Source organism: Apus apus, chromosome 6 (assembly GCF_020740795.1).
Source record: "Apus apus isolate bApuApu2 chromosome 6, bApuApu2.pri.cur, whole genome shotgun sequence".
NCBI classification, from domain to species: domain Eukaryota; kingdom Metazoa; phylum Chordata; class Aves; order Apodiformes; family Apodidae; genus Apus; species Apus apus.
In genome coordinates, this window is record NC_067287.1 from 20098122 (window position 1) to 20110498 (window position 12377).

Here is a 12377-nt window from a genome sequence, read left to right on the forward strand (position 1 = left end):
ATATGCCTGGGTATTTCATCAGATGGACCATAGGGTTATAAAACATAAGTAAAACACACTTAGGTGAAATTTTTGTAGCTTGAGTAAATCCAGCTGCTCCATCAGCTCATTAGCAGAGCACACACACAGGGAAGATGATGATACAGGCTCCTGCTGCTTTTCCAACTTCTCATTTTAAAGTAATTAGCATTCTTAGTGCATGCACATACACAAGAACATTGCAAGAGGGGGGAAAGCCTACCCATTTGAAACAGTGAAAAAAACCCACAGCAATTCACTGAAAAAACTTTTATCACAATTTATCCAGAGGAAAAAAAATATAACAGCTGCCATTTGTTATCAATAAGGTTTCAAATTTTTTTGCTGCTTTGAAAGAACACTGGGGGGAGGAGCAACCTCTGCTCCCTGCAAAACAAAAATCTGCATTTTTAATGCACTCAACTAGCAGTGGTTTAAGTCTGTGTCAGATTCATCATCAGAGCTAATTGATTTCAGGCACAGGCCAATCTCACCATCCGACATCATTATGCAAAGGTAGGTGTTGCAAAGCAAAACACATCTCTGATTAAGAAAAGCATGGGGGGGAAGCACACCATTTACAAGCTGCACACAGTGTTCCCTCTCAGAGAAATAACCATGTTTAAAAACATTCTGAAGGGATGCCTCAGAATCAAGTTTTAGAGCACTGTTCTGGAAGCCCCCAAATTGGAGATTTTAAATTAGATCAAGCTGGCTGAAAAGGCACATATTCATCTTTATCTCAGGAGAGAATGTGGGCAAGAAAAAATTCAGTGATGTTTCCTGGCACATTTCCCTGCTCCCTCTTCCATCTCCACACACAAACCAGAAGAGTGCTCTGGGAAAGAGAGGAAATTGTGGCAGTACACAGGACAGTATTTCTAGAAAGCAAAAATATTTATCACAGCTAGCTAGCTGCACTGCAGTTTGAACGCAACTCTCTGTATGTGTCGGTGGGAGTAACTGAGGTCAGCACTTGTCAGAGGAAAGAAACACAAGCGCATGTGCTCTTGGCACAAAAAACATACGTTGCCAAAGCAGGAGGCGGCTTTCCTGGCCCAAAGCCCATGCTGGAGTCTCAGGAGATAAAAGGCTGGAAATGTCCTTACTCTCCCACATGCACAAATCGTTCTCCAGACCTGGTTTTGCACTGAGCTAAATTCTATGCTTATATTCATCCTTTTTAATGCTTTAAAAATAATAAATTACAGAACTGTGTTTCATCGACTTACTTCCATCTCAGTTCACAGCACAGGGCTACTTTTGGCACACTGAAGTGGAGAGCACTGGCAGGGCTATCTCCACGTACTCTGACAGTCATCAGTCCACAGAGCCTGCAATTGCCCAGCTGCAAGCACTGGCATACAATAATCACTGTAGATTAATATATTTTTAGAATCATCTAATTAAGCCCTATTTTCTTGGCCTCAGAGACAACTATGTGGTAGCTCACCTGTCCCAGCTTCACCTCATTAATTAAGAGACCTCTTCCTTCAAGTACAGCCAGGTGCTCCAGCCAGCAGCAGGCCCAATCTTACTGTCCAGAAACACCTTTTGAATAAGAGCACCACAGCTGCCTTGGGGAAAGTCATGTCACACATATGAGTACTATACCCATCTCCTAAATGTTTTTAATGTAAACATGTGTAAACTAATAGTTGATGGTTCTTTTTTCCCTTGTTATTCAACTAAAGATGTGAATATGGTATTCAGGAAACAAATTCCTATTACATTTTATGTCTATTTCTACTCAATCATTCCTTACAAACTACTTTCTACTGCAACCTACCTTTTCTACACCTGTATATATTTGCAAGAATAATAAACTTCGTTTTTACAGACACTAAAGCTTTAACTACCTTTTCTTTCAGGCCATTATTCTTCTGAACTGATTTTGCTCACATTGCATTTATTCACAATGGCTTAGAAACAGAAAAAAAAAAAAAATTAGAAAAACAACACAGCTGCAGGAATTTGCTGTCTTACTGAACCATGGAAGCTCAGTGAAGCACTGGCATGTTTCTGAATCTGACTGCAAGCGAGCAACAACTGTTACAGCTTTATCTTGGTACACACTAGTACTGACTGCTTCAGTTAAAGCATTACATTATTCTTTATTTAGATACCTCCCGCAGCCCCAATGAGTACAGCAGATGATCCCTTCTGACAGTTGATACTCATACCCCAACACCTTTTCCCTAGCCTTCAGGGAGGCGTAAAGCAAGCAGAACACAATTTTCATCCAGTCACATATTCCCACTTCTTTTATAGATTTGTGAAAACAACAAGCTTCTCTGAATGTTCATTTTTTGCCTGAAAAAGAAAACTAACCAACTAACTACTGTGCAGGTGGATTAGTCAATACTGGTGCAACATTTTGAGAAGCATATATTAATGTATGTAACAAAAATAATATAACAGCAGTGCTCTGAACTTAACTCCTTTGGATCCTGCTCAGTTGGCACCCCATTGCAGTGTAGCAAACAATCAACTGTTTGACTGGAAGATGCACATTTCAAGTACCTTTTAGTTTACTCTTCCTCCAACAGAAAGGCTGCTAATGAATAATTAGCTGCCAGGCTGCAGCCTGCCCCCCAGCTCAGGCCTAGCGAAGTGTCTCTCTTCTCACCTCACCACTGTGGCAGAGGGTCCTTGGCTGCAGACAAGCACCTGCAGACACAGCCACTGCCACTGGTGGCTGCCACAAGTCCCTGCCCAGCCCTCCTCTGGCTGGCCCCCAGGGGCCAGGCACAAAGCCTGCACAAGCTGACTGAGGCCAAGCATTAACCAAAGGCAAGAAGTAAACAGCCCACTGTAAGGCCCTGAGGCAAGATACTATGAGGAAGGGATACCAAGCAGATTATCAATAACGCTGCACCTGCAGAGACACCCCAAAGCTAAGGAAAGACACACTTACCATTTTTATTCGCTGCTGCCAGGCCAGGCCCCACGCACTCCACCAAGCAGGGCCCAGGCCCTGCTGCGCTGCCTGAGCCCTCCCAGGGCTGGAGCTCTCATCACGGGCAGGCCCCGGGGCAGCAATGGCAAAAGAGGGCTTGGACTGCCCCAATCAGCCTCAGCTGTGGCCACCAGCCCCACACCTGAGCGACGGGCAGCAGGTGTCACCTCCAGCCCTGTCCTGGGCCCCTCACACCCTTTTCCCCACACAAACCAGCATTCCACAGGCATACAGGTCCTGCCCTGAATAACCAAATTATTTCCTGAAATACAAACACCTCAGGAGTCTTAAAAATGGATTCTAGAAAGTCCTAGAAAGCAAGCAGTCAAGAGCAAACCTTTCCCACAAGCAAGCAGTGTTTTCTCTCCTTCTGCAGGTGCTTTTCATTAAGTAAAGGCATCAGACATTCATAGCATCACCCTGCCCTGCACAGCCACCGACATACACACAGATCAAGGAAAGTCAAAATATAATTCTGTTTGTGCAATGCAATTTTATTTTTATTTTATTTTTTTAAACTTTGCAGTTGTCTTGGAGTAATCATCATGTAAACAGTAGGATGGGATGGGATTACATTGAGTCTGTACGCAAATGGCTCTAGAACACCTCAACAATTATGACAAGGCATTATAAATAACTTCTCTTAATAATATGTATTTGCCATTTTCAGTAAAGAGCTGTCATGTATCTAGGATTAGCTAGGAAGTAGTTTAAATTGTAACCTCTGAGAAACATGTCTCCAAGTTTGAAAGTCTTTCTAAGGTTCACTAGCTCCATAACATCTATGTCACAGGTTAAGCGTAAGACTACTTGGGTCTGAAGTGTTTTCTTTGTAAGAGAGTTTTGCTTGATCATTACACAAAACCCTATTATTTTCACTCCACCTTGGTATTTTGCAGAACTTCAAGTAAAGCTTCAGTTCCGTTCTTCAAGTTTTTATCACCTGTATGAAACCCGTTTCTATCATTAAGTCAGATCAGAGACTAGCACAATAAGCAGTCTACCTTAACAACAACAGTTCAACATAGTTCTAGCTCATAGACTCCCCATAAAAGCACTGTCAAAATACTCTAACAACCTTTGCTACTGCATATCCCCTCCTTGCTGAGATAACTATATATAATTATATATATTGTACCACATGTATGGTACTTCTAGAAAATTGAGATTATGTATTTAAGCAGCCTCAGGCACATTCTTAAAACATTAATGTCTGCAAGGCACCTCCCACTCCCTTGACAATCAGTTTGTGGACTGGCATTTAGACACACAACCAACAACAGCTTGCTAATGCCTAATTAATTTCAAAAAAGCCCCAGGAGTTACCAAATATTTCTAAGATAAACCTGAACCTTTTTTCAAATAATGGGAGATTAACTGCAAGTAGCATATAATCAATTCAAATAATTTTCTGACTACTAGGATATGTAATGCATAAATATATGAAAAATAAACTTCACAGTTTTAAAACTAGAATTCAAGTTTGACTAATTATTCTTAACTTTTATATTTATGTTAGTTTCTAAATGTAACAGAACAGAGGCAGTATCATCAACCACAATTACAGGTAAAATAGTTTCACTCAAAGTTCATGAAAGAAGTAAGCTTGATAGAAAATTCCTTTTGTTACCAATAAATACAGACACCTGAGTGCATTTCCACAGGCTTTTCACTTAGGGGGAATCCAAATCAACTGACATTTAGTAGCATTTTGAATGTTAGCAGCAGCAGTGGAGCTGTGGGCTTTGCTTGTTCTGACTGTGAATTGCTAGAGAATGAAGCAGAACTCAGTGTGTGGTGCATTAATTTTCCTTTGCATTTAAGCTGGCCGCTTCACAACCTCACAATTCGGCTTGGGGTCAAGGAACAGACATCAGCTGACACTTAACTGAGCAAACCCAATCAGTTTCACTTCATCAGGAATCTCAGTGCCATCACAGCCAGAGGCCTGCAAGTACAAACAAAACCATTTAGTATATCACACTACACAAGAAAAACTGACATCTGAGCAATATATTTCCCTGTATTGCCTAGTCACTAAACAGCTTACTTGAAGGACAACTTACAGACTGCTTGGTGTATCTGCTGACAGTGTCAGCCTACTGCATCCCTCACTTTAGCAAGCTCTCTTCTAATCAATATCAAAATTACTTTTAAAATACTGGGAAATGAACACTTAAGACCCAAATTCTTTACACCAAACTTTTCAGATTGAAGCCAAATTTGCTTTTCATGTGAGCATGCTGTTTTCATTCATGAAGAGCAAATAATCCACATGTATAGAATCCACCTTTTACCATCGTGCTGTACATACCAAATATCTCATGAGTCCAATTATCAAGTCTCTCTGAAAGACCAATCCACTGAATTTTAAAACAAAGAGACTGAAGAAGGCTACAAAGAGTAAATACTAATATTTTTAAAATGACAGCTCCTTTCTGACAGTACAATCAAGTATTTCAAATTATATTGTTGAGATTCTTCAGTAAAGTCTGTCATGGTACAAACTTTTTTCACAAAAAAACAGTAAGAATATAAACCCACTTAGGTCAGGACCGAACTTTTAGCTTAGGTCTGCTTTAAAAAAAATACACACACTGCCAGCAGTTTTTTTTATATTTTGACTTTTAAAATACAAGATTTGCTTCTGTAGGATAGAAGTGATTACATTTTAGATGAATGTTTTAATGCATTCTTCACCTATGTGATAAGTAATACAATTGGATGAACATTATAATGATAAATTACTTATGACATATTTTCAGACTCTTTGGCATCTCCCCAAAAACCCACCGGAACAATTGGTTCACTCTATAAAAACATTCTTGACCCTTTCATGCCTTAGTAGCATTTGAGCCCTTTAGCAGAACTGGTTTGTGTATATGCAATACAAGGACAAGAGCTCTCAGATTGTGCACACACTGACTGACATCCTCTATTGAGTTTTCATGACCAAAAATAAACTCACTTGATACCTATGGAAGCATTGCATGAGGCTACTCCTTCAAATTTACTTTGATCAGACTTAAAGAACTGGAGTTGTCTCTTCAGAGAGAGAATTTCACAGGTATTATTCCACTGAGGCAGCAAGATAAAGATCTGAGATCATCACCATTAGTTTCTCTTAGGATATCACAATGGTTTTTGTATTGGTAACTTAGTAAATAAATTCAGTTTTAATTTTACAATTAAAATATCATGATAAAGAGAGAATACTAACATAATTTTACACTCTAGCTAGCTATCAATCTTCTCAAAGCCATGATAAGTAACATATCTAGATGCAGACAGATTTTTTTAATGCCTTGTCAATAAATATTGTCTAAGATCTAATTCACCTGGAACCTATTAGCTTTATGCTTTGTGCTTAACAGAAGTACAACTACTATATAAACTCTCAGTATTTGCAATTCACTGTTTAGGAACTGAATGCATTCTTTCATTAATTTTTTTTCCTCCTTTTTTTTCATATGAAAAATCCTTACATAAAATGCAAATTGCACTGAGCAATAATTTTGTGTTTCCTTGAGTGTTGCCAAGACTATTTGGGTATTAAAGCAGCCTTCTTCCCGAAGTGTGGACAGCTGGATCTGTAGCAAAGTCATCATTCTGTGTTAGCCAAGACAACTAAGGGAGGTTTAATACTAATCATGTTCTGAAAAACAACATCATTGTAAGAACAAATATGCACTGTTAAAAAAATAAGCAAGAGGGAGATCCAACCTTAAAGACAGATTTGTCTAGGCCCCTCACTTTAATAACTTTCTTTACCATTTTGGCAATTACTAAAGATAAAAACAGTTAAGACTTAAGTTCATCTTCTTCCCCAAATATGAAAATGCTTGCTGTTTGAATAGAAATATGATGCACCAGCAAAATACCAGCAATCTGAAAGCAGTGAGATATTAATCAGATTTCTTGTCCACAAATAGTAACTAATCCTAGACTTAAGAACACTTTTCAATTCAAATCTCTGAATAGATATAAGATTAACTACATTTAGACTTTGAATCACCACGAGATATTTACCAACATGTGCTTTAATCAAGTGGTATGTAAGTGCTCTCAAATTCAGTGAAACCTTGCTAAGAGGTAACAAAGACTCAGTGAGGTATACCAACAAATGAGAGTTCTAGGCAACAATTCATATACCAACTCCACTACACAATATAGAAACAGGCAGAAACAAAACATATAGTAAACTAATCCAAAGATAAGAATAATTAGGATACTTCTTGTGGTTATGTTCTTTTCCTGCAAAGTAGGGAACTAATGTAGGAAACTAGGTTAAAATTATCAGGAAGAAACTTAGATTTAAAATTAACCTCAGGAATCATTAACTAGTCAAAGGAACCTACCTTGACAAAGGACAAAGACATTGATTTTTGATTGTCTGTTAATTCTGATTATGGTAAGGATTAGGATTATAACAGCATTCCCTGAGTGGGAATCTGAAATACCATGTGACATTGACTGTAGCATCAACAAATCTATCAATAAATCTAACTGAATCACAAAAACACCCCAACCTAAATTTTCAAGTAGATTTGTTTTCAACATATATAAACATAGACTGGATTCTATGTGACATTACAGTTCAGAATCTCAAGCCTCTATTTTAAGTGTGTGAACTAGCAACTCAGACTTCTACATAGCCTCTGGAGTATCCATGAATCTGAATGCTCCTGGTTAGATGCCATTGACTACACAATAAAGCTAAGTCAGATATTTAGACAGCAGGAACACAGATCAGCTGCAAAAACTGAAGCATCAGGCTTTAAGCTATATTTAGATAGAAAGGGCAACAGAAACAAAACAATTCAAGTTACATGTCTTTATTCCCTCATCTCAACCTGTTCCCAGAAGAATAATCTAAGTTCTGATTATTTTACTGGATTGCAGAGAAAAATGAGTCCAACTGATTTGGTCAGTTAAAACTACTCAAATCTATATTTAAAAAATTACATGGGAAGAACAATCCCAAATTAATACATTATCATGAACTAGGTCACTTACTCTCTAAAAATGGCTCATCTGAAGCAGGTGCTTTTATAAACAAAGCTGTGATTCTGGAGACCTACTTATCTAACAGACATTCAGTCTAGTCTTTCATATGCAGCAGAGCCACTCTCAGCAAGAGGTGCTGAAAGCTAATTAGTAAGAGCTTGGTATTTACATAGCTAATCATTCAACAGTTTTAGGTATGTAAATTTTTCTAGTTAATTTTAGCAAGAAATAAAAACAAATACAGCACATCAATTCTGAATTAAGTTTTTGCAACGTAAAATCATTAATATAAAATTAGATATATTATCATAGCATCAAAATCAAGCAAAATTAGGATCCATGGTCCATGGCACAAAATGCAGCACAGAGAACAGTCCCAGGCCCAAAACCAGTGTCTGATGTTGTATATATGAAACACAAAAAGAGGTGGGGAGAACCAGTAATGAAATACAGTGGGAGCAAGATAAACTTGCAAGTGTGGATGGTCAGTTGAAAGAAGTTGGAGAAGGTGACCTACTGGTAAATAAAATAATAGGTGTTTGAAAAAAAATGGGACTAGAACAAAAAGTCCATTAGCAGAGGACACTTAACAGAGCTCAGCCAGGGCAGAGCTGAGGGAGCAGAGCTGGAGGGGAGTTAACCTACCAGTTTTCCCTGCTTTCTTGTTTCTGCAATTCTTCCCAGGGGTCTTCTCCTTGCAGTTTCTCACCTAAACCTCAGACTTCCTCAGAATTCACGTGAATGAACCTCCTGCTCTCTGCAGTTATGGAGCTCTGTGACTGTACATACCCCTAATGTTCTGTCAAGATAGGGTCTAAGGTTTCTCTCTCAAGCATGGCAATTTCAGTCATCTTATCCGTCAACACATTTATTCAGAAAAATAGCTGTAAATGAGATAAAATCCAAACTGTCTGATAATTAGTTTGTTTCTTCCCTTTGTGCTTTTACTTACCAATTTAAAAGTCAATGTTTTCAAGGTCTTTGGATCATCTACTATCTTCTGTAAGTTAGCAGCAACTGTAAATTAAAGTATGAAAAAAATACAATTTAGAGAAAATTGCATTCAACATGACATCAATACTCACACTGAATCTTCTAGTTAATTCTACACACATGTCTGTAAATTACCACTTGAATCATTCTATCACACTCTGGCTATCATTTGAAAGTCAGAGGGCAGTTGGGTTGCCATAAATCCTGCCTTGCTTTTGCAGTCACTTTACAGATACTTTGTGACTATGTTAACTGATTCAGGGGGAAAATCTGCCTGAAAAATAAATGATAGAAAAAAATAGCAACTAATTTTCAGCTCAGTCTATTCCATAAATTTGCTTAACAATCACAAAAATGTAAGCACAACAAAAATGGGAGAATCATGCAGCCAAGCATAAGCTGATGGTGGTCGTGATTTGTATCACAGCACAGGTTTCTAGAAGGCTGAGCTCACTGTTCCCTCTAACTTTCCCATGCCTGTATGTGTGTACTTCTGTCCCTTTTTTGGGCTGGCATCAGTACCTACAAAGACTCTTGGTAATATGTTACAGCTCTGAACCAAATTGAAACCACTGAACCAAAAGAAAAATAAGCAAAAATAAGAGAGTGATATACAAAGAGCTGAATTTCTAAACAACTCTCTCAGTAAGCACAAATTACATTTGAGATGTTATAGCAATAAACAGTTTTGTTAGATCTACAGAGCCAGTGTCCAGAGAAGGAAGCTGTGTGCCATAACACAAGTAGAAGGAAGGGAATGATTTCCGCCTTGAAAACAGAGGAGGAGACAGGAAAAGAATAAACTCTTTTTCTATCCGAACACCTAAGTCACACTTTTAATTGGTCGATTTTAAAAAATATTGCTACCACTAAACTTGACCAAAAAAACTAGCTGCTTTCAACTTAATAGTTTTACTAAATTTGCACCCCAGCTTTGCACAGTCACAGATCCTGAGCTAACTCAGACCAATCATTGAGAGCCTTTGTTCAAGATCAACTTAGGAGCACAAGATGCCATCAACACTACATCAGCATGAGATAAAGACTCCAAACTTGGCAGAGCTGTTTAGCTAAGATTTTTTAAAAGAAAATAAACAGGTATTAATTAACATCTGTTTCTTAGTACATGGAGTTAAAATGTACCATAAAGCAGAGTCGAGAAACCAGATATTCTCCATAAATACTAGTTTTCACAGACTTCACAAAGTGGACTATATACAGCCAACAGCTGTATGTTTAATAACCTGCTGCTATAACATCAGGTTCCTACTTCCTTCATCTTCCAACATCATGATGATACAATTTTCACTCCTACCATGTCTGATCATCATATATGATTCACTGTGTAGTAGCATAAATTTACCTCACCGGGATAAGTACATTTGGAATTTAGAGAAGTAAACAATTAGGCCAAATTACCACTGTTAAATGCAAATAATTTTTTTGGGGTGTCCCATTTTCTTTATACTACTGAAATGGGACTCAGGATTGTTTAGGCACCTGTAACAAATTTGACCAGGGATGTTTGAAACTAAAAACAAGCCTTAAAAGCAAGCACAAGGTACATTTTATAGAGAACACTTTTTGGAATCAGCTTTCACAGTTAAATTAATTCAGCTATAGGCACTATAATAGAAAGTCTTTCAATTTTTAAAGCTTCATTATTCATAATCTTCTTTATTCTAGTCATTACAAACAGTTTTTATTTTAAACACACGATTCACTTCCACAATCAATAAGACAATTTTATTGCAGTACCTCCAACCTGACAGAAGACATGCAAATACAGATAATTCTTTTTGTTACAATTAATACTTAGAACCTCATACGTAGGCAAGAAGGAACATTCAGTTCCATAGATCCTAAAGCCAGGATAGAATAGCTTCAATTTCTTAATGTCTTAAAATCTATAAAATAGGATCATGCACTCAAAAGCAGCTCTGGCTTATCCAAATCCCCATAAAACATGTCTTTAAAAAATAAAAAACATCTCCAGCTTGTGTTAGCTGGATTCACTGAGATGGAGACACAGTTCTAGAAAACCTAAATTAAAAAATTTCTAACTTCACCTATTGTAACACGTTTCAAAAAAGTGATCTGCAAATGCACTCATCTGGAGGAGGGGCAGCTTTTCATTTAATGTTAAGCAGCCATAGAACATCTAAGGAAAGTTAGTATGCTGCTTGGCTATTTCACCTGAATGCAAAATATTCCAGCTGCCCTTAGGCAAATTTATGGTGAAGTTACTGTTCCTGCACTGCAAACAGCAGCCCGTTATCAGCAAGTGTTTTAATGAATTATCATACAGAGGAAAGCAGCAACTTGTGAGGATTTCACAAGTGATATCAAAATCTTAAAAACCCCCTTAGCCTTCCTGCTGACTCTTTACCTGGAAGAAATAAAAAATTTTGAAGCAAAAATAGCAAAAGATAAACTAGCAATATATGTAAATACTTAATTCTGATTACTTTTTTCTTTGTTAAGTAAACACTGTAACGGAAAGGAATGATATTTCTAATGGATACAATTTTTCTAGAAAACTACTTTTGAAAGAACAGTGCTCATTAAAAACCTACAGGGACAGTTTTATTTGTTCAATCGTCCTTACTTTTAATATGAACAAAAGCTAAAATCTTTACATATAACATGCTAGAAAAACATCCAAAGCAAGCACATGAAATATGCTTTATTTTTGCTTCTCTGATGGGCCATAAACAGGGTGGGACATGTTTAATCAAACTGAAGATTAGGAGGATTTATGGGAGCAATGCCAGATGTTTTCAGACTACTCTTGAAAACGGGAAAGCAGACCTACAGAGCCCATAATATTAGAATGCAAGTTCACATTAAAAAGAGTCACATCTTCAGATTCCCGCAGGGAAATCTCAATTTCAATTATATGCATTCAGCATTTTTCAAGTAAAACTAATGTTTTACCTGTGACTTTTGATACTGTGTGTTTTACATTTTCTGCTCTTAAGAGAACAGCAATAAAAATTATTCTGCCAAAATAACGTCATTAATCCCACTCAGTCAAGCCACTGTGAATGCAAATCCCCCCAAAGGCCTGCTCGTTCGGTAATATTTGAAAGTGTAAGTAACAAACATCAACTAAGAATCAAATAAGTGCATGTAATTACCAAGCAAAACCATACAATCCTGTCAGCACCTTTTTCATTTTTCTAACTCCTTGCTTTTCTTTTGCTAGATCTTATCCTCATTTAGACTGCAAGGCCAACTATTAGAGGCACCTGTCTGAATCTGGATTAGTTCCCAAGCCTGCATATGGTTTGTTGTTGTTTTGTTTTTGTTTAGTTTTTTTGGTTTGTTGTTTTTTTTTTAGGGATGAGTCAATCATTATCCTTTTTACCTTATTGCAAGCCAAAGGTTCTAGGACCTC

At 37.5% G+C, this 12377-nt stretch overlaps 2 protein-coding genes across 5 annotated transcripts in view; one reads left to right on the forward strand and one right to left on the reverse strand.

The window, feature by feature from the left end:
* B3GALT1 (beta-1,3-galactosyltransferase 1) overlaps nucleotides 1-12377 on the forward strand; it is a 233758-nt gene that overhangs the window by 198195 nt on the left and 23186 nt on the right. The window lies entirely within an intron of this gene.
* Nucleotides 3451-12377, reverse strand: part of STK39 (serine/threonine kinase 39) — a 91506-nt gene continuing 82579 nt past the window's right edge. For 3 of the 4 annotated variants that reach the window (XM_051624287.1, XM_051624286.1, XM_051624284.1), the window contains 2 exons: nucleotides 8937-9001; nucleotides 4932-6567 (listed from right to left, as the gene is read on the reverse strand). In XM_051624287.1, coding sequence (XP_051480247.1) covers nucleotides 6307-6567; nucleotides 8937-9001 — 326 coding nt within the window. In that variant the 3' untranslated portion in view covers nucleotides 4932-6306. The other variant, XM_051624288.1, reaches the window with a different exon arrangement.